Source organism: Oncorhynchus masou, unplaced genomic scaffold (assembly GCF_036934945.1).
Source record: "Oncorhynchus masou masou isolate Uvic2021 unplaced genomic scaffold, UVic_Omas_1.1 unplaced_scaffold_2158, whole genome shotgun sequence".
In the NCBI taxonomy this organism is placed as follows: domain Eukaryota; kingdom Metazoa; phylum Chordata; class Actinopteri; order Salmoniformes; family Salmonidae; genus Oncorhynchus; species Oncorhynchus masou.
This window is the reverse complement of record NW_027008635.1, coordinates 36,800-60,418: the sequence shown is the minus strand read 5'-3', so window position 1 is coordinate 60,418 and position 23,619 is coordinate 36,800. Positions and strand designations below refer to the sequence as shown.

At 45.7% G+C, this 23,619-nt stretch overlaps 1 protein-coding gene and 1 long non-coding RNA gene across 2 annotated transcripts in view; both read left to right on the top strand.

Annotated features, from left to right (window-relative positions):
- The window catches only part of LOC135533019 (lysosomal-trafficking regulator-like), a gene marked incomplete at its 5' end in the record, with an annotated part of 31,275 nt that extends 20,695 nt beyond the window's left edge, over window positions 1-10,580 (top strand). Inside the window, 3 exons of the mRNA XM_064960419.1 lie at window positions 9,177-9,215; window positions 10,216-10,352; window positions 10,509-10,580. Coding sequence (XP_064816491.1) covers window positions 9,177-9,215; window positions 10,216-10,352; window positions 10,509-10,580 — 248 coding nt within the window. The remainder of the gene's footprint in view (window positions 1-9,176; window positions 9,216-10,215; window positions 10,353-10,508) is intronic.
- Window positions 10,581-12,347: 1,767 nt separating this feature from the next.
- LOC135533020 (uncharacterized) lies at window positions 12,348-23,198 on the top strand. Its single transcript, XR_010454433.1, has 3 exons — window positions 12,348-12,402; window positions 22,888-23,027; window positions 23,107-23,198. It is a non-coding gene; the product is annotated as an uncharacterized LOC135533020 (long non-coding RNA).
- Window positions 23,199-23,619: the final 421 nt, after the last annotated feature.

Below are 23,619 nucleotides of genomic sequence, written 5' to 3'. Positions count from 1 at the left end.
CTACAAGGGGACAATTATATTAGGAACAAGGTGACAAATATACAAGGTGACACATTATATTAGGAACAAGGTGACAAATATTATACTAGTACACATTATATTAGGAACAAGGTGACAAATATTACTAGGAACAAGGTGACACATTATTATACTAGGGGACACATTATAGGAACAAGGTTATACTAGGAACAAGGGGACACATTATATTATACTAGGAACAAGGGGACACATTATATTATACTAGGAACAAGGTGACACATTATATTATACTAGGAACAAGGGGACACATTATATTATACTAGGAACAAGGGGACACATTATATTATACTAGGAACAAGGGGACACATTATACAAGGGGACACATTATATTATACTAGGAACAAGGTGACACATTATATTATACTAGGAACAAGGGGACACATTATATTATACTAGGAACAAGGTGACACATTATACTAGGAACAAGGGGACACATTATATTATACTAGGAACAAGGGGACACATTATATTATACTAGGAACAAGGGGACACATTATACTAGGAACAAGGGGACACATTATATTAGGAACAAGGTGACAAATATATACTAGGAACAAGGGGACACATTATATTAGGAACAAGGTGACAAATATACTAGGAACAAGGTGACAATTATATATACTAGGAACAAGGTGACACATTATATTAGGAACAAGGTGACAATTATATATACTAGGAACAAGGGGACACATTATATTATACTATATTATACTAGGAACAAGGGGACACATTATATTATACTAGGAACAAGGGGACACATTATATTATACTAGGAACAAGGTGACACATTATATTATACTAGGAACAAGGGGACACATTATATTATACTAGGAACAAGGTGACACATTATATTATACTAGGAACAAGGTGACACATTATATTATTATATTATACTAGGAACAAGGTGACACATTATATTATACTAGGAACAAGGGGACACATTATATTATACTAGGAACAAGGTGACACATTATACTAGGAACAAGGTGACACATTATATTATACTAGGAACAAGGGGACACATTATATTATACTAGGAACAAGGGGACACATTATATTATTATACTAGGAACAAGGGACACATTATATTAGAACACATTATATTATACTAGGAACAAGGTGACACATTATATTATACTAGGAACAAGGGGACACATTATATTATACTAGGAACAAGGTGACACATTATATTATACTAGGAACAAGGGGACACATTATATTATACTAGGAACAAGGGGACACATTATATTATACTAGGAACAAGGGAACATTATATTATACATTTATATTATACTAGGAACAAGGGGGAACAAGGGACACATTATATTATACTAGGAACAAGGGGACACATTATATTATACTAGGAACAAGGTGACACATTATATTATACTAGGAACAAGGGGACACATTATATTATACTAGGAACAAGGTGACACATTATACTAGGAACAAGGTGACACATTATATTATACTAGGAACAAGGGGACACATTATATTATACTAGGAACAAGGGGACACATTATATTATACTAGGAACAAGGTGACACATTATATTATACTAGGAACAAGGGGACACATTATATTATACTAGGAACAAGGGGACACATTATATTATACTAGGAACAAGGGGACACATTATATTAGGAACAAGGGGACACATTATATTAGGAACAAGGTGACACATTATATATACTAGGAACAAGGGGACACATTATATTAGGAACAAGGTGACACATTATATTATACTAGGAACAAGGTGACAATTATTATACTAGGAACAAGGTGACACAATATTATACTAGGAACAAGGGACACATTATTATACTAGAACAAGGGGACACATTATATTATACTAGGAACAAGGTGACACATTATATTATACAAGGTACACATTATATTAGGAACAAGGGGACACATTATATTAGGAACAAGGGGACACATTATATTATACTAGGAACAAGGGAACAAGGGGACACATTATATTATACTAGGAACAAGGTGACACATTATATTATACTAGGAACAAGGGGACACATTATATTATACTAGGAACAAGGGGACACATTATATTATACTAGGAACAAGGGGACACATTATATTATACTAGGAACAAGGGGACACATTATATTATACTAGGAACAAGGTGACACATTATATTTATATTATACTAGGAACAAGGGACACATTATATTATACTAGAACAAGGTGACATTATATTATACTTGAGGAACAAGGTGACACATTATATTATACTAGGAACAAGGGGACACATTATATTATACTAGGAACAAGGGGACACATTATATTATACTAGGAACAAGGTGACACATTATATTATACTAGGAACAAGGGGACACATTATATTATACTAGGAACAAGGTGGAACAAGGGGACATTATATTATACTAGGAACAAGGTGACACATTATATTATACTAGGTGACACATTATATTATACTAGGAACAAGGGGACACATTATATTATACTAGGAACAAGGGGACACATTATACTAGGAACAAGGGGACACATTATATTATACTAGGAACAAGGTGACACATTATATTATACTAGGAACAAGGGGACACATTATATTAGGAACAAGGGGACACATTATATTATACTAGGAACAAGGGGACACATTATATTATACTTAGGAACAAGGGGACACATTATATTAGGAACAAGGGGACACATTATATTATACTAGGAACAAGGGGACACATTATATTAGGAACAAGGGGGAACAAGGGGACATTATATTATACTAGGAACAAGGTGACACATTATATTATACTAGGAACAAGGGGACATATTATACTAGGAACAAGGGGGACACATTATATTATACTAGGAACAAGGGGACACATTATATTAGGAACAAGGTGACTATATTAGGAACAAGGTGACACATTATATTATACTAGGAACAAGGGGACACATTTATATTAGGAACAAGGACACATTATATTATACTAGGAACAAGGGGACACATTATATTATACTAGGAACAAGGTGACACATTATACTAGGAACAAGGTGACACATTATATTATACTAGGAACAAGGGGACTCATTATATTATACTAGGAACAAGGGACACATTATATTATATACAAGGGGACACATTATTATATTAGGAACAAGGGGACACATTATATTATACTAGGAACAAGGGGACACATTATATTATACTAGGAACAAGGGGACACATTATATTATACTAGGAACAAGGGGACACATTATATTATACTAGGAACAAGGGGACACATTATATTATACTAGGAACAAGGGGACACATTATATTATACTAGGAACAAGGGGACACATATATATTATACTAGGAACAAGGGGACACATTATATTATACTAGGAACAAGGGGACACATAAGGAACAAGGGGACACATTATATTAGGAACAAGGTGACACATTATATTATACTAGGAACAAGGTGACACATTATATTATACTAGGAACAAGGGGACAAGGTGGACATTATATTATACTAGGAACAAGGAACAAGGGGACACATGACACATTATATTATACTAGGAACAAGGGGACACATTATATTATACTAGGAACAAGGTGACACATTATATTATACTAGGAACAAGGGGACACATTACATTATACTAGGAACAAGGGACACATTATATTATACTAGGAACAAGGTGACACATTATATTATACTAGGAACAAGGTTATATTATACTAGGAACACATTATATTATACTAGGAACAAGGTGACACATTATATTATACTAGGAACAAGGGGACACATTATATTATACACATTAGGAACAAGGTGACACATTATATTATACTAGGAACAAGGGGACACATATTATACTAGGAACAAGGGGACACATTATATTAGGAACAAGGTACTAGGAACAAGGGGACACATTATATTATACTAGGAACAAGGGGACACATTATATTATACTAGGAACAAGGTGACACATTATATTATTATATTATACTAGGAACAAGGGGACACATATTATACTAGGAACAAGGTGACACATTATATTATACTAGGAACAAGGGGAACATTATATTAGGAACAAGGGGACACATTATATTATACTAGGAACAAGGGGACTATATTATACTAGGAACAAGGGGACACATTATATTATACTAGGAACAAGGTGACACATTATATTATACTAGGAACAAGGGGACACATTATATTATACTAGGAACAAGGGGACACATTATATTATACTAGGAACAAGGGGACACATTATACTAGGCCTGGACAGTTTTGAGATACCCGACCCGAGTTAGGACAAAACACAAGCATGTGTTTTTTTTTTCCTATCACCGAATAGTTTCCAGTTATGAATTTGATGGTTGTGTAAAAATATTTCACTGCCAAAGTAGTTCAATTGATATATATATTGTGACACACCCCTAAACTCAAAACATGCAAACTAATGCCTAGCTGATGGGAACACAAGCTCATGCAGCCCAAAATTACCAGCCTGATATTGGGAATACAATTAGTCAGTCTGTCCTACATTCACAAACAAACAGCATTGAATAATTGGTCTGTACATTACTCTTACAGAATTTTCGCAAAGGCGAGGATATTGGAAATGTCATTAAAGCCTACTGGATGACAGCTTGTTTTTAACCTGGACAGAATAATTTATAATCCCCTTATTGTATGGGACACTTTTAAATGTGCCTTCAGAGGCCATGCAATTCAGTACTCATCTAGAAAACAACTATTTAGGTCAGAAGAGCTCATATTAAAAGGAAAAATGGAAAGACTAACAGAACAGTTAGATAGCAATAAAAACTGTCCCATAAAGGCACAGAATAAGTAAAAAAAAGAGGAAAAACAACAAGAAATGGAGGAACTTATTCAAGAACGATCCAATAAAGTGAACTGGATGGAATATGGGAGAAATGCACAAATGGTTTTTCTAATCTTCAGCATAGAAATGCTACCAAAAATAATTTACTAAAACTTTTTGCAAATGGAGTCACGCATAATTCACCAAACAATTTTGAAAGACGAAGCAAAGGACTTTAAGCAAGGATTTTGTTTCTATTAATAGAAATGTACAGAAAGACTCATGTGAAGGCCTAATTACAGAGGAGGAACTTCCATATGCAATTAAAGCCTTTAAGTCTGGGGAAACTCCAGGCCTGGATGGCACACCAGTGGTAGTATACTAAACTCCAGGCCTGGATGGCACACCAGTGGTAGTATACTAAACTCCAGGCCTGGATGGCACACCAGTGGTAGTATACTAAACTCCAGGCCTGGATGGCACACCAGTGTTAGTACACTAAACTCCAGGCCTGGATGGCACACCAGTGGTAGTATACTAAACTCCAGGCCTGGATGACACACCAGTGGTAGTACACTAAACTCCAGGCCTGGATGGCACACCAGTGTTAGTACACTAAACTCCAGGCCTGGATGGCACACCAGTGGTAGTATACTAAACTCCAGGCCTGGATGGCACACCAGTGGTAGTATACTAAACTCCAGGCCTGGATGGCACACCAGTGGTAGTACACTAAACTCCAGGCCTGGATGGCACACCAGTGGTAGTATACTAAACTCCAGGCCTGGATGGCACACCAGTGGTAGTACACTAAACTCCAGGCCTGGATGGCACACCAGTGGTAGTACACTAAACTCCAGGCCTGGATGGCACACCAGTGGTAGTATACTAAACTCCAGGCCTGGATGGCACACCAGTGGTAGTACACTAAACTCCAGGCCTGGATGGCACACCAGTGGTAGTATACTAATCTCCAAGCCTGGATGGCACACCAGTGGTAGTACACTAAACTCCAGGCCTGGATGGCACACCAGTGGTAGTACACTAAACTCCAGGCCTGGATGGCACACCAGTGGTAGTATACTAAACTCCAGGCCTGGATGGCACACCAGTGGTAGTATACTAAACTCCAGGCCTGGATGGCACACCAGTGGTAGTATACTAAACTCCAGGCCTGGATGGCACACCAGTGGTAGTATACTAAACTCCAGGCCTGGATGGCACACCAGTGGTAGTACACTAAACTCCAGGCCTGGATGGCACACCAGTGGTAGTATACTAAACTCCAGGCCTGGATGGCACACCAGTGGTAGTATACTAAACTCCAGGCCTGGATAGCACACCAGTGGTAGTACACTAAACTCCAGGCCTGGATGGCACACCAGTGGTAGTATACTAAACTCCAGGCCTGGATGGCACACCAGTGGTAGTATACTAAACTCCAGGCCTGGATGGCACACCAGTGGTAGTACACTAAACTCCAGGCCTGGATGGCACACCAGTGGTAGTACACTAAACTCCAGGCCTGGATGGCACACCAGTGGTAGTATACTAAACTCCAGGCCTGGGTGGCACACCAGTGGTAGTACACTAAACTCCAGGCCTGGATGGCACACCAGTGGTAGTATACTAAACTCCAGGCCTGGATGGCACACCAGTGGTAGTATACTAAACTCCAGGCCTGGGTGGCACACCAGTGGTAGTATACTAAACTCCAGGCCTGGGTGGCACACCAGTGGTAGTACACTAAACTCCAGGCCTGGATGGCACACCAGTGGTAGTACACTAAACTCCAGGCCTGGATGGCACACCAGTGGTAGTATACTAAACTCCAGGCCTGGATGGCACACCAGTGGTAGTATACTAAACTCCAGGCCTGGATGGCACACCAGTGGTAGTATACTAAACTCCAGGCCTGGATGGCACACCAGTGGTAGTATACTAAACTCCAGGCCTGGATGGCACACCAGTGGTAGTACACTAAACTCCAGGCCTGGATGGCACACCAGTGGTAGTACACTAAACTCCAGGCCTGGATGGCACACCAGTGGTATACTAAACTCCAGGCCTGGCACACACCAGGCCTGGGTGGCACACCAGTGGTAGTACTAAACTCCAGGCCTGGATGGCACACCAGTGGTAGTACACTAAACTCCAGGCCTGGATGGCACACCAGTGGTAGTATACTAAACTCCAGGCCTGGATGGCACACCAGTGGTAGTACACTAAACTCCAGGCCTGGATGGCACACCAGTGGTAGTACACTAAACTCCAGGCCTGGATGGCACACCAGTGGTAGTACACTAAACTCCAGGCCTGGATGGCACACCAGTGGTAGTATACTAAACTCCAGGCCTGGATGGCACACCAGTGGTAGTATACTAAACTCCAGGCCTGGATGGCACACCAGTGGTAGTATACTAAACTCCAGGCCTGGATGGCACACCAGTGGTAGTACACTAAACTCCAGGCCTGGATGGCACACCAGTGGTAATACACCAAACTCCAGGCCTGGATGGCACACCAGTGGTAGTATACTAAACTCCAGGCCTGGATGGCACACCAGTGGTAGTATACTAAACTCCAGGCCTGGATGGCACACCAGTGGTAGTATACTAAACTCCAGGCCTGGATGGCACACCAGTGGTAGTACACTAAACTCCAGGCCTGGATGGCACACCAGTGGTAGTAGCGACATGCATAATGCATAGAATTCAAAAGGTATTGTCAGACATTATTCATCCTAATCAGACAGGTTTTATACATGGACGATACATTTAGAGATAATATAAGACAAGTACTAGAAACAATAGAATACTATGAAAAATCTGGGAAACCAGGCCCGGTATTCATAGCTGATTTTGAAAAGGCTTTTGATAAAGTACGACTGGAGTTTATATATAAATGCCTGGAATATAAACATTTTCGTGAATCTCTTAGAAAATGGGTTGAAGTTAAGTGTAGCAACCAACAGGCATAACATATTAAATAATGGCTACTTATCAACGTTTTAAACAGTCTAGAGGAGTAAAACAAGGTTGTCCACTATCTGCATATCTATTTATTATCGCCATCGAAATGTTAGCTGTTAAAATCAGATCCAACAATAATATTAAGGGATTAGAAATCCAGGGTTTAAAAACTAAGGTGTCATTGTACTCTGATTCATGTTTTCTTTAAAATCCACAATTAGTCTCTCCACGGCCTCATAGAGGATCTCGATCACTGTTCTAACCTCTGGATTACAACCAAATGATGATCAGTGTACTGGATCACTAAACACTTCAGCTTTTACATGCCGTGTAGTTTACCAATAAAATGGTCGGGGGATGTGGACAGACTCCATATACAAACCCATAACAAATAAATGATCTCACTCCAATACATTTCATAAAAAGTTAGCAAAAATAGATAAGATCTTACTACCATGAAAAGGAAAATAACTGTATGTTTGTGTAAAAATCACCCTGATTAACTCTTTAGTCATATCCCAGTGTACCCTGATTAACTCTTTAGTCATATCCCAGTTTACCCTGATTAACTCTTTAGTCATATCCCAGTTTACCCTGATTAACTCTTTAGTCATATCCCAGTTTACCCTGATTAACTCTTTAGCCATATCCCAGTTTACCCTGATTAACTCTTTAGTCATATCCCAGTTTACCCCGATGAACTCTTTAGTCACATCCCAGTTTACCCTGATTAACTCTTTAGTCACATCCCAGTTTACCCTGATTAACTCTTTAGTCATATCCCAGTTTACCCTGATTAACTCTTTAGTCATATCCCAGTTTACCCTGATTAACTCTTTAGTCATAACCCAGTTTACCCTGATTAACTCTTTAGTCATATCCCAGTTTACCCTGATTAACTCTTTAGGCACATCCCAGTTTACCCTGATGAACTCTTTAGTCATATCCCAGTTGACCCTGATTAACTCTTTAGTCATATCCCAGTTTACCCTGATTAACTCTTTAGTCACATCCCAGTTTACCCTGATGAACTCTTTAGTCATATCCCAGTTGACCCTGATTAACTCTTTAGTCATATCCCAGTTTACCCTGATTAACTCTTTAGTCATATCCCAGTTTACCTATTGGGTTATGGCCTTGCCTACACCTAGCGACCTGATTTTTAATTTATATGAGAGAAGAAAAAACATGTTTTATTTGGATCGGTCAACCAGACTAAATAAAAAAGGGTCTTTCCTGACATATATACAGTAACACGTCTTTTGATGTTGTGGCAATGGAATCTAATCTGCTCTAAAACTGACCCTCTGTGTCTCTAGGTGTGAGGAGCACTGACCCTCTCCTCTGTGTCTCTAGGTGTGAGGAGCACTGACCCTCTCCTCTGTGTCTCTAGGTGTGAGGAGCACTGACCCTCTCCTCTGTGTCTCTAGGTGTGAGGAGCACTGACCCTCTCCTCTGTGTCTCTAGGTGTGAGGAGCACTGACCCTCTCCTCTGTGTCTCTAGGTGTGAGGAGCACTGACCCTCTCCTCTGTGTCTCTAGGTGTGAGGAGCACTGACCCTCTCCTCTGTGTCTCTAGGTGTGAGGAGCACTGACCCTCTCCTCTGTGTCTCTAGGTGTGAGGAGCACTGACCCTCTCCTCTGTGTCTCTAGGTGTGAGGAGCACTGACCCTCTCCTCTGTGTCTCTAGGTGTGAGGAGCACTGACCCTCTCCTCTGTGTCTCTAGGTGTGAAGAGCACTGACCCTCTCCTCTGTGTCTCTAGGTGTGAGGAGCACTGACCCTCTCCTCTGTGTCTCTAGGTGTGAGGAGCACTGACCCTCTCCCTCTGTGTCTCTAGGTGTGAGGAGCACTGACCCTCTCCTCTGTGTCTCTAGGTGTGAGGAGCACTGACCCTCTCCTCTGTGTCTCTAGGTGTGAGGAGCACTGACCCTCTCCTCTCTGTGTCTCTAGGTGTGAGGAGCACTGACCCTCTCCTCTGTGTCTCTAGGTGTGAGGAGCACTGACCCTCTCCTCTGTGTCTCTAGGTGTGAGGAGCACTGACCCTCTCCTCTGTGTCTCTAGGTGTGAGGAGCACTGACCCTCTCCTCTGTGTCTCTAGGTGTGAGGAGCACTGACCCTCTCCTCTGTGTCTCTAGGTGTGAGGAGCACTGACCCTCTCCTCTGTGTCTCTAGGTGTGAGGAGCACTGACCCTCTCCTCTGTGTCTCTAGGTGTGAGGAGCACTGACCCTCTCCTCTGTGTCTCTAGGTGTGAGGAGCACTGACCCTCTCCTCTGTGTCTCTAGGTGTGAGGAGCACTGACCCTCTCCTCTGTGTCTCTAGGTGTGAGGAGCACTGACCCTCTCCTCTGTGTCTCTAGGTGTGAGGAGCACTGACCCTCTCCTCTGTGTCTCTAGGTGTGAGGAGCATGCACAGTACAGATATCCAGTGGTCGGCCATCTTGAGTTGGGGCTATGCTGACAACATGCTGAGGCTGAAGAGCAAACAGAGTGAGCCTCCCATCAACTTCATGCAGTGCTCTCCACTCCACCAGGTAAACTACTGTGCCTTTAATATCACTAAACCCTCCATGTATATTCATATAGCTGACTGAAGATTAAGACCAGGGTCTGTGACCCAGATAGGAGACTCCACAACTCCTTAGAGGCTGTTAATGACAGGGCAATGGGAGACTCCACAACTCTGACAGGGCAATGGGAGACTCCACAAGCTCCTTGAGGCTGTTAATGACAGGGCAATGGGAGACTCCACAACTCCTTGAGGCTGTTAATGACAGGGCAATGGGAGACTCCACAACTCATTGAGGCTGTTAATGACAGGGCAATGAGAGACTCCACAACTCATTGAGACTGTTAATGACAGGGCAATGGGAGACTCCACAACTCATTGAGACTGTTAATGACAGGGCAATGGGAGACTCCACAACTCTGACAGGGCAATGGGAGACTCCACAACTCATTGAGGCTGTTAATGACAGGGCAATGGGAGACGCCACAACTCTGACAGGGCAATGGGAGACTCCACAACTCTGACAGGGCAATGGGAGACTCCACAACTCATTGAGGCTGTTAATAACAGGGCAATGGGAGACTCCACAACCCATTGAGGCTGTTAATGACAGGGGGCAATGGGAGACTCCTGGCCATTGAGGCTGTTAATGACAGGGCAATGGGAGACTCACAACCCATTGAGGCTGTTAATGACAGGGTGATGGGGAGCACTCCACAACCCATTGAGGCTGTTAATGACAGGGCAATGGGAGACTCCACAACCCATTGAGGCTGTTAATGACAGGGCAATGGGAGACTCTAACCCATTGAGGCTGTTAATGACAGGGCAATGGGAGACTCCACAACCCATTGAGGCTGTTAATGACAGGGCAATGGGAGACTCCACAACCCATTGAGGCTGTTAATGACAGGGCAATGGGAGACTCCCACAACTCATTGAGGCTGTTAATGACAGGGCAATGGGAGACTCCACAACCCATTGAGGCTGTTAATGACAGGGCAATGGGAGACTCCACAACCCATTGAGGCTGTTAATGACAGGGCAATGGGAGACTCCACAACCCATTGGGGCTGTTAATGACAGGGCAATGGGAGACTCCACAACCCATTGAGGCTGTTAATGACAGGGCAATGGGAGACTCCAACCCATTGAGGCTGTTAATGACAGGGCAATGGGAGACTCCCGCAACCCATTGAGGCTGTTAATGACAGGGCAATGGGAGACTCCTAACCCATTGAGGCTGTTAATGACAGGGCAATGGGGAACTCCACAACCCATTGAGGCTGTTAATGACAGGGCAATGGGAGCTCCTAACTCATTGATGCTGTTAATGACAGGGCAATGGGAGACTCCACAACCCATTGAGGCTGTTAATGACAGGGTGATGGGAGACTCCACAACCCATTGAGGCTGTTAATGACAGGGCAATGGGAGACTCCACAACCCATTGAGGCTGTTAATGACAGGGCAATGGGAGACTCCATTGAGGCTGTTAATGACAGGGCAATGGGAGACTCCACAACCCATTGAGGCTGTTAATGACAGGGCAATGGGAGACTCCTAACTCATTGATGCTGTTAATGACAGGGCAATGGGAGACTCCAACCCATTGAGGCTGTTAATGACAGGGTGATGGGAGACTCCACAACCCATTGAGGCTGTTAATGACAGGGCAATGGGAGACTCCACAACCCATTGAGGCTGTTAATGACAGGGCAATGGGAGACTCCAACCCATTGAGGCTGTTAATGACAGGGCAATGGGAGACTCCTAACCCATTGAGGCTGTTAATGACAGGGCAATGGGAGACTCCTAACCCATTGAGGCTGTTAATGACAGGGCAATGGGGAGACTCTACACAACTCATTGAGGCTGTTAATGACAGGGCAATGAGACTCTACAACTCATTGTACTTTTCTTCAGTACATCACCTACTGTATGAAGACTACTGTATTTATCATTCTCTCTCTCTAGGTAACAGCGTGTGCCTGGGTGTCTGATGGTTGTCAGTTGTTCACGGCAGTAGGTGTGGAGTCATCACTGCCTATATTAACCGCTTCAATACTACAACTGTGAGTAGTACAAGCCTCTCTCTCTCTCTCTCAATATATATACACACTGCATAAACAAAAGTAAGTGCTCCTCAACATCTCAGTCCAAAATCATTAATATGAAGTTGGTCCCCCCTTTGTTGCTATAACAGCCTCCTCTCTTCTGGGAAGGCTTTAATATGGAGTTGGTCCCCCCTTTGTTGCTATAACAGCCTCCTCTCTTCTGGGAAGGCTTTAATATGGAGTTGGTCCCCCCTTTGTTGCTATAACAGCCTCCTCTCTTCTGAGAAGGCTTTAATATGGAGTTGGTCCCCCTTTGATGCTATAACAGCCTCCACTCTTCTGGGAAGGTTTTCCACTAGATGTTGGAACATTGCTGCTATAACAGCCTCCACTCTTCTGGGAAGGCTTTCCACTAGATGTTGGAACATTGCTGCTATAACAGCCTCCACTCTTCTGGGAAGGCTTTCCACTAGATGTTGGAACATTGCTGCTATAACAGCCTCCACTCCTCTGGGAAGGCTTTCCACTAGATGTAGGAACATTGCTGCTGTAACAGCCTCCACTCTTCTGGGAAGGCTTTCCACTAGATGTAGGAACATTGCTGCTATAACAGCCTCCTCTCTTCTGGGAAGGTTTTCCACTAGATGTTGGAACATTGCTGCTATAACAGCCTCCAGTCTTCTGGGAATGCTTTCCACTAGATGTTGGAACATTGCTGCTATAACAGCCTCCAGTCTTCTGGGAATGCTTTCCACTAGATGTTGGAACATTGCTGCTATAACAGCCTCCAGTCTTCTGGGAAGGTTTTCCACTAGATGTTGGAACATTGCTGCTATAACAGCCTCCAGTCTTCTGGGAAGGCTTTCCACTAGATGGAGGAACATTGCTGCTATAACAGCCTCCACTCTTCTGGGAAGGCTTTCCACTAGATGTAGGAACATTGCTGCTATAACAGCCTCCTCTCTTCTGGGAAGGTTTTCCACTAGATGTAGGAACATTGCTGTGGGGACTTGGGCTCATTAGTGAGGCCGTCCACTGATGTTGAGCGATTAGGCCTGGCTCGTGAGTCGGTTTTTCAATTCATCCCAAAGTTGTTCTATGGTGTTGAGGTCAGGGCTCTGTGCAGGCCTGTCAAGTTCTTCCACACCGATCTCGACAAACCATTTCTGTATGGACCTCGCTATGTGCACGACAGCGTTGTCATGCTGAAGCAGAGAAGGGCCTTCCCCAAACTGTTGCCTTAAAGTTGGAAGCACAGAATCATCTAGAATGTCATCGAATGCTGTAGCGTTAAGATTTCCCTTCACTGGAACTAAGGGGCCCAAACCATGAAAAACAGCCCCAGACCATTATTCCTCCTCCACCAAACTTTACAGTTGGTACTATGCACATTACATTTACATTTAAGTCATTTGGCAGACGCTCTTATCCAGAGCGACTTACAAATTGGTGAATTCACCTTACGACATCCAGTGGAACAGCCACTTTACAATAGTGCATCTAAATCATTTAAGGGGGGGGGGTGAGAAGGATTACTTTATCCTATCCTAGGTATTCCTTAAAGAGGTGGGGTTTCAGGTGTCTCCGGAAGGTGGTGATTGACTCCGCTGTCCTGGCGTCGTGAGGGAGTTTGTTCCACCATTGGGGGCCAGAGCAGCGAACAGTTTTGACTGGGCTGAGGGAACTGTACTTCCTCAGTGGTAGGGAGGCGAGCAGGCCAGAGGTGGATGAACGCAGTGCCCTTGTTTGGGTGTAGGGCCTGATCAGAGCCTGGAGGTACTGCGGTGCCGTTCTCCTCACAGCTCCGTAGGCAAGCACCATGGTCTTGTAGCGGATGCGGCTTCAACTGGAAGCCAGTGGAGAGAGCGGAGGAGCGGGGTGACGTGAGAGAACTTGGGAAGGTTGAACACCAGGCGGGCTGCGGCGTTCTGGATGAGTTGTAGGGGTTTAATGGCACAGGCAGGGAGCCCAGCCAACAGCGAGTTGCAGTAATCCAGACGGGAGATGACAAGTGCCTGGATTAGGACCTGCGCCGCTTCCTGTGTGAGGCAGGGTCGTACTCTGCGGATGTTGTAGAGCATGAACCTACAGGAACGGGCCACCGCCTTGATGTTAGTTGAGAACGACAGGGTGTTGTCCAGGATCACGCCAAGGTTCTTAGCGCTCTGGGAGGAGGACACAATGGAGTTGTCAACCGTGATGGCGGGAGGAAGAGGGAGGAAGAGCAGCTCCGTCTTGCCGAGGTTCAGCTTGAGGTGGTGATCCGTCATCCACACTGATATGTCTGCCAGACATGCAGAGATGCGATTAGCCACCTGGTCATCAGAAGGGGGAAAGGAGAAGATTAATTGTGTGTCGTCTGCATAGCAATGATAGGAGAGACCATGTGAGGTTATGACAGAGCCAAGTGACTTGGTGTATAGCGAGAATAGGAGAGGGCCTAGAACAGAGCCCTGGGGGACACCAGTGGTGAGGCGCGTGGCGGGGAGACAGATTCTGCCACGCCACCTGGTAGGGCGACTTGTCAGGTAGGACGCAATCCAATCGTGGGCCGCGCCGGAGATGCCCAACTCGGAGAGGGTGGAGAGGAGGATCTGATGGTTCACAGTATCGAAGGCAGCCGATAGGTCTAGAAGGATGAGCAGAGGAGAGAGAGTTAGCTTTAGCAGTGCGGAGCGCCTCCGTGATACAGAGAAAGAGCAGTCTCAGTTGAATGACTAGTCTTGAAACCTGACTGATTTGGATCAAGAAGGTCATTCTGAGAGAGATAGCGGGAGAGCTGGCCAAGGACGGCACGTTCAAGAGTTTTGGAGAGAAAAGAAAGAAGGGATACTGGTCTGTAGTTGTTGACATCGGAGGGATCGAGTGTAGGTTTTTTCAGAAGGGGGTGCAACTCTCGCTCTCTTGAAGACGGAAGGGAGCGGTCAGCGGTCAGGGATGAGTTGATGAGCGAGGTGAGGTAAGGGAGAAGGTCTCCGGAAATGGTCTGGAGAAGAGGAGGGGATAGGGTCAAGCGGGCAGGTTGTTGGGCGGCCGGCCGTCACAAGAAGCGAGATTTCATCTGGAGAGAGAGAGAAAGAGGTCAGAGCACAGGGTAGGGCAGTGTGAGCAGAACCAGCGGTGTCGTTTGACTTAGCAAACGAGGATCGGATGTCGTCGACCTTCTTTTCAAAATGGTTGACGAAGTCATCTGCAGAGAGGAGGAGGGAGGGGGAGGAGGATTCAGGAGGGAGGAGAAGGTGGCAAAGAGCTTCCTAGGGTTAGAGGCAGATGCTTGGAATTTAGAGTGGTAGAAAGTGGCTTTAGCAGCAGAGACAGAGGAGGAAAATGTAGAGAGGAGGGAGTGAAAGGATGCCAGGTCCGCAGGAGGCGAGTTTTCCTCCATTTCCGCTCGGCTGCCCGGAGCACTGTTCTGTGAGCTCGCAATGAGTCGTCGAGCCACGGAGCGGGAGGGAGGACCGAGCCGGCCTGGAGGATAGGGGACATAGAGAGTCAAAGGATGCAGAAAGGGAAGAGAGGAGGGTTGAGGAGGCAGAATCAGGAGATAGGTTGGAGAAGGTTTGAGCAGAGGGAAGAGATGATAGGATGGAAGAGGAGAGAGTAGCGGGGGAGAGAGAGCGAAGGTTGGGACGGCGCGATACCATCCGAGTAGGGGCAGTGTGGGAAGTGTTGGATGAGAGCGAGAGGGAAAAGGATACAAGGTAGTGGTCGGAGACTTGGAGGGGAGTTGCAATGAGGTTAGTGGAAGAACAGCATCTAGTAAAGATGAGGTCGGCGTATTGCCTGCCTTGTGAGTAGGGGGGAAGGTGAGAGGGTGAGGTCAAAGAGGAGAGGAGTGGAAAGAAGGAGGCAGAGAGGAATGAGTCAAAGGTAGACGTGGGGAGGTTAAAGTCGCCCAGGACTGTGAGAGGTGAGCCGTCCTCAGGAAAGGAGCTTATCAAGGCATCAAGCTCATTGATGAACTCTCCGAGGGAACCTGGAGGCGATAAATGATAAGGATGTTAAGCTTGAAAGGGCTGGTAACTGTGACAGCATGGAATTCAAAGGAGCGATAGACAGATGGGTAAGGGGAGAAAGAGAGAATGACCACTTGGGAGAGATGAGGATCCCGGTGCCACCACCCCGCTGACCAGAAGCTCTCGGGGTGTGCGAGAACACGTGGGCGGACGAAGAGAGAGCAGTAGGAGTAGCAGTGTTATCTGTGGTGATCCATGTTTCCGTCAGTGCCAAGAAGTCGAGGGACTGGAGGGAGGCATAGGCTGAGATGAACTCTGCCTTGTTGGCGCAGATCGGCAGTTCCAGAGGCTACCGGAGACCTGGAACTCCACGTGGGTCGTGCGCGCTGGGACCACCAGATTAGGGTGGCCGCGGCCACGCGGTGTGGAGCGTTTGTATGGTCTGTGCAGAGGGAGAGAACAGGGATAGATAGACACATAGTTGACAGGCTACAGAAGAGGCTACGCTAATGCAAAGGAGATTGGAATGACAAGTGGACTACACGTCTCGAATGTTCAGAAAGTTAAGCTTACGTAGCAAGAATCTTATTGACTAAAATGATTGAAATGATACAGTACTGCTGGAGTAGGCTAGCTGGCAGTGGCTGCGTTGTTGACTTTGTAGGCTAGCTGGCAGTGGCTGCGTTGTTGACACTACACTAATCAAGTCGTTCCATTGAGTGTAATAGTTTCTACAGTGCTGCTATTCGGGGCTAGCTGGCTAGCTAGCAGTGGGGCTAGCTAGCAGTGGGGCAGGTAGCGTTCTCCTGGCATCCGCCAAACCCAGATCTGTCCGTCTGACTGCCAGAGGGTGAAGTGATTCATCACTCCAGAGAATGTGTTTCCATTGCTCCAGAGTCCAATGGTGGTGATCCACTCCAGCCAGCGCTTGGCATTGTGCATGGTGATCTTAGGTTTGTATGCAGCTGCTCGACCATGGAAACCCATTTCATGAAGTTCCTGACGAACAGTTATTGTGCTGACATTGCTTCCAGAGGCAGTTTGGACCTCAGTAGTGAGTGTTACAACCGAGGAAAGATGATTTTTATGCGCTTCAGTACTCAGTGGTCCCGTTCTGTGAGCTTGTGTGGCCTACCACTTCGCGGCTGAGCCGCTGTTGCTCCTAGAGGTTTCCACTTCACAATAACAGCACTTACAGTTGACCTGGGCAGCTCTAGCAGGGCAGACACTGAATTAACAGACTTGTTGGAAAGGTGGCATCCTATGACGGTACCACGTTGAAAGTCACTGAGCTCTTCAGTAAAGGGCCATTCTAGTGCCAGTGTTTGTCTATGGAGATTGCATGGCTGTGTGCTTGATTTTTGTATTCTTTGTGGATCTGTGTAATCTCAGGGAAATATGGGTCTCTAATATGGTCATACATTTGGCAGGAGGTTAGGAAGTGCAGCTCAGTTTCCACCTCATTTTGTGGGCAGTGAGCACATAGCCTGTCTTCTCTTGAGAGCCATGTCTGCCTACGGCGGCATTTCTCAATAGCAAGGATTTTCTCTCTCTCCCTTTTCTCTCTCCCTTTTCTCTCTCCCTTTTCTCTCCCTTTTCTCCCTCTCTCTCTTCTCCCTTTCTCTCTCTTCTCCCTCTCCCTCTCTCTCTCTTTTCTCCCCCTCTCTCTCTTTCTCCCCCCTCTCTCTCTTTTCTCCCCCTCTCTCTCTTTTCTCCCTCTCTCTCTCTTCTCTCTCTCCCTCTCTCTCCCTTTTCTCCCTCTCTCTCTCTTCTCCCTCTCTCTCTTCTCTCTTCTCTCTCTCCCTTTTCTCCCTCTCTCTCTCTTCTCTCTCTCCCTCTCTCTCCCTTTTCTCCCTCTCTCTCTCTTCTCCCTCTCTCTCTTCTCTCTTCTCTCTCTCCCTTTTCTCCCTCTCTCTTTCTCCCTCTCTCTCTTCTCTCTTCTCTCTCTCCCTTTTCTCCCTCTCTCTTTCTCTCTCTCCTCTCTCTTCTCCCTCTCTCTTTCTCTCTCTCTCTTCTCTCTCTCCTCCCTCTCTCTCTCTTCTCCCTCTCTCTTCTCCCTCTCGCTCTCTTCTCCCTCTCTCTCTCCCTTTTCTCTCTCTCTCTCCTTTTCTGTCTTTCTCTTTCGCTCTCTTCTCCCTCTCTCTCTCCTTTTCTCTCTCTCTCTCCCTTTTCTGTCTTTCTCTTTCTCCCCCTTTCTTTCGCTCTCTCGCCTCTCTCTTTACCAGCACCACATTGAGTACAGTACTGTGGGTCTCCATGGCAACACCCTCAGTCACCATCCACCCTCCAGCCATCGTCCTCTCTCCATCCTTCCATCCGTCCGCCTCCACATCAACACCCACTGACCTACCATTATCCCTCCCCGAGACCCCCACAGTGCATACTCTGTCTGTCTGTCTGTCTGTCTGTCTGTCTGTCTGTCTCGCTCTCTGTCTGTCTGTCTCGCTCTCTGTCTGTCTCGCTCTCTGTCTGTCTCGCTCTCTGTCTGTCTGTCTCGCTCTCTGTCTGTCTGTCTCGCTCTCTGTCTGTCTGTCTCGCTCTCTGTCTGTCTGTCTCGCTCTCTGTCTGTCTGTCTCGCTCTCTGTCTGTCTGTCTCGCTCTCTGTCTGTCTGTCTCGCTCTCTGTCTGTCTCGCTCTCTGTCGGTCTGTCTCGCTCTCTGTCTGTCTGTCTCGCTCTCTGTCTGTCTGTCTCGCTCTCTGTCGGTCTGTCTCGCTCTCTGTCGGTCTGTCTCGCTCTCTGTCGGTCTGTCTCGCTCTCTGTCGGTCTGTCTCGCTCTCTGTCGGTCTGTCTCGCTCTCTGTCGGTCTGTCTCGCTCTCTGTCGGTCTGTCTCGCTCTCTGTCGGTCTGTCTCGCTCTCTGTCGGTCTGTCTCAGTTCAATTTATTGACATGGCAAGTTCATTATTACTTACATTGTGAAAGTATACCTATAGAACAATTTTATATATATATTATATATAAATAAATGTTGGGACCAACAGCAATAATAATAGTAGTAGTGGACATGGGATTACCATTAACAACAACTACAACAACAATATTAATGAGAACAACAATACATTAAAGCAATAGTAGTGGACCAGTCTCAACCTGACTGAGGAAGACACATGACCTGGTAGTGGACCAGTGTCAGCATGACAGAAGACACATGACCTGGTAGTGGACCAGTGTCAACATGACTGAGAAGACACATGACCTGGTAGTGGACCAGTGTCAACATGACTGAGAAGACACATGACCTGGTAGTGGACCAGTGTCAACATGACTGAGAAGACACATGACCTGGTAGTGGACCAGTGTCAACATGACTGAGAAGACACATGACCTGGTAGTGGACCAGTGTCAACATGACTGAGAAGACACATGACCTGGTAGTAGACCAGTGTCAACAAGACTGAAGACACATTGACCTGGTAGTGGACCAGTGTCAACAAGACTGAGATGACACATGGCGTGGTATGAAAGACAAAACAAAACAAGATGGGAAATATTATCGACATTACTTTGCACTTTTCACTGGCTGTCCATCAGTTTGTCTGTGACGACGGTCTCTATAGCCAGCCTGTCCTCTCTGGGCAGCCAGGTTTGTCTGTGATGACCGGTCTCTATAGCCAGACTGTCCTCTCTGGGCAGCCAGGTTTGTCTGTGACGACCGGTCTCTATAGCCAGCCTGTCCTCTCTGGGCAGCCAGGTTTGTCTGTGACGACCGGTCTCTATAGCCAGCCTGTCCTCTCTGGGCAGCCAGGTTTGTCTGTGACGACCGGTCTCTATCGCCAGCCTGTCCTCTCTGGGCAGCCAGGTTTGTCTGTGACGACCGGTCTCTATAGCCAGCCTGTCCTCTCTGGGCAGCCAGGTTTGTCTGTGACGACCGGTCTCTACAGCCAGCCTGTCCTCTCTGGGCAGCCAGCTTTGTCTGTGACGACCGGTCTCTATAGCCAGCCTGTCCTCTCTGGACAGCCAGGTTTGTCTGTGACGACCGGTCTCTATAGCCAGCCTGTCCTCTCTGGGCAGCCAGGTTTGTCTGTGACGACCGGTCTCTATAGCCAGTCTGTCCTCTCTGGGCAGCCAGGTTTGTCTGTGACGACCGGTCTCTACAGCCAGCCTGTCCTCTCTGGGCAGCCAGCTTTGTCTGTGACGACCGGTCTCTATAGCCAGCCTGTCCTCTCTGGGCAGCCAGGTTTGTCTGTGACGACCGGTCTCTATAGCCAGCCTGTCCTCTCTGGGCAGCCAGGTTTGTCTGTGACGACCGGTCTCTATCGCCAGCCTGTCCTCTCTGGGCAGCCAGGTTTGTCTGTGACGACCGGTCTCTATAGCCAGCCTGTCCTCTCTGGGCAGCCAGGTTTGTCTGTGACGACCGGTCTCTATAGCCAGTCTGTCCTCTCTGGGCAGCCAGGTTTGTCTGTGACGACCGGTCTCTATAGCCAGCCTGTCCTCTCTGGGCAGCCAGGTTTGTCTGTGACGACCGGTCTCTATAGCCAGCCTGTCCTCTCTGGGCAGTCAGGTTTGTCTGTGACGCCGGTCTCTATAGCCAGACTGTCCTCCCTGGGCAGCCAGGTTTGTCTGTGACGACCGGTCTCTATAGCCAGACTGTCCTCTCTGGGCAGCCAGGTTTGTCTGTGACGACGGTCTCTATAGCCAGACTGTGCTCACTGAATCTGTACCTAGTCAATGTTTTCCTCAGTTTTCTATCAGTCACAGTGGTCAGATAGTCTGCCACCATGTACTGTCTGATTAGAGACAAATAGCATTGAAGTTTACTTAGATTTTTTGTGGTGTCTTTCTAAAAGAAGATTTATTTTTGTTCTGGGCTCTTTGTTATTTTGCTGTAGAGGGTTGTGTTTTCTCCACGTATCCCCATTTTGCCAGTTCCTCCTGATGAGGTTTGTTTAATTTATTCCAATTCTCCCAGAAGTGGTTTGATTCTATGGATTCCTGAATTCTATCCAGGTGATTTTCTGCTCTGTTTTTTGTTCTTAAGTGTGTATTGCTTCAATGTTTCTCCATATTGAAGGTGTATATTTATGTTGTCTGGTTCTTTGTGTCTTTGATTTAGATATATTTCTCAATTACTTCTGTCGTGTCTTTGGCTATGCCGGATTTAAGTTAAAAGATATGCTATTCTATAAAATCCTTTCTCTGTAATTAATATTACCTGATTGAGCTAATCATGTAAATGTAATTAATAGAAAGTCGGTGCACCACAAAATACTATTTATTGAGCTGTTATCTTCCAAATAAACTCTTAAAGACCTGGTCATATTTTACATCAATAGCAGTCAATATTAATTGTCACCTTAATTCAGTCTCATCTTAAAGTTGTAAATTCTTGGTTATCTTCACGAACCCTGGCTAACAAGTTGAATCAGCAATACAAAATTGGGTTTAATTATTTATTTACTAAATATCGAACTAATCACACAGAATTACATCTACACAGAATGAATCATACCTTGATTACAAATTATGTCATAAAGGAAAACGTCCCTAGCGGACAGAAATGATATGACAGCTGGTTACACAAAGGAAAAGGGCTGGGTTTGAGTGAAAGAGCGGGAAGACTGAGGAACACAGGGAGAAGCTGTGCTATCGTAAATACAGTATCTGATGCATTCTAAATTACCGCCCATTTGGAAAAGGAAAATGCAATTAATATTTACTCAGAGCTGCGCTTCAATAGGTTGGTGGTAGACGGATGGCCGTGTTGCCCAACAGAGTCCTTTGTCCTTTGAAGAGATTTATCTGGTGGTGAATGGGATACGTTGTAGTGTCGTCGTTGTATGGTAGACAGGATACTCTGTCTGTCATAGTGAATAAGAGTTCAAAGTTCATACCATTCACAACCAAAGCTCATGCTGAGGTTGGCTTCGTTCTGTAGTTGACATGTTAGTCCTTTTCAACGTATGGACCGTCGTCCTCGGAACAGGAGGTTACATTTTTGTCAAGTCTTTATATAGGAAGGGAGAGGAGGGCGTGTTTCATAGGTTATAACCAATGTCTCTTCACGTGGGCGGGCCACTGAGTCGGGCCTAATGAAAACCCAAATCTCACATTTTAGAAGCTGAAATCACATTTCATCCCATCACAAATAATTTCATATTCAAACATTTAAATTGCACAACAATTCCATGTGAATCTGATAACTATAATGTGTAGACTTTCCACTGTAGAGTTTGTCATCCTATCATTGATGAGAATGTCTCAGATGACAACCGAACTGACATCATATTCATTAAGTACAAACGCATATGTTCAACTGGTTGGATTACCAAAATATGGTTCATTTCCTCCCACCTTCTGATGTTCCCAGAATCTCTGTTAGCCAAGGGATTTTCAATAGTAACATCAGTAGGGTAGAGAGAGGAAAAAGGGGGAGAGGTAGTTATGACTGTCATAAACCTACCCCCAGGCCAGCGTCATGACACTTCCTTAGATTTCTCCATCATCATCAAACCATGTTTCATTCTCTATGCTTTTAGGTTTGATCTTGTGTTTCTTATGCTCCTATATATAACTCCCTCCTCCTCCTCCCTGTGCATCTCTTCCTGCAGCCTACAGAGATGGAGGTAGAGTCTCGGGTCCACCTGTATGGCCACAGCTCTGAGGTGACCAGCCTCCATGTGTGTAAACCATACAGCATCCTTATCTCTGTGTCCAGGGACGGAACATGCATCCTCTGGGACCTCAACAGGTAGGTGTACGTGGTGACAATGACCCTTCTTTATTCATGAAAGACAGGTGAAAAAATGACCTGTTGTTTGTCTTGTTAGGTTGTGTTATGTCCAGAGCCTGACGGGTCACAAGAGCCCGGTGACCGCAGTGTCAGCCAGTGAGACCACAGGGGACATCGCTACAGTCTGTGACTCAGGTGAGGAACTGTATGCTGTAAATAGAGTAGTCTAGTGGGAGGACCTGTCTGTTAGTGTATATAGTCTAGTGGGAGGACCTGTCTGTTACTGTATATAGTCTAGTGGGAGGACCTGTCTGTTACTGTATATAGTCTAGTGGGAGGACCTGTCTGTTACTGTATATAGTCTAGTGGGAGGACCTGTCTGTTAGTGTATATAGTCTAGTGGGAGGACCTGTCTGTTACTGTATATAGTCTAGTGGGAGGACCTGTCTGTTAGTGTATATAGTCTAGTGGGAGGACCTGTCTGTTACTGTATATAGTCTAGTGGGAGGACCTGTCTGTTAGTGTATATAGTCTAGTGGGAGGACCTGTCTGTTAGTGTATATAGTCTAGTGGGAGGACCTGTCTGTTAGTGTATATAGTCTAGTGGGAG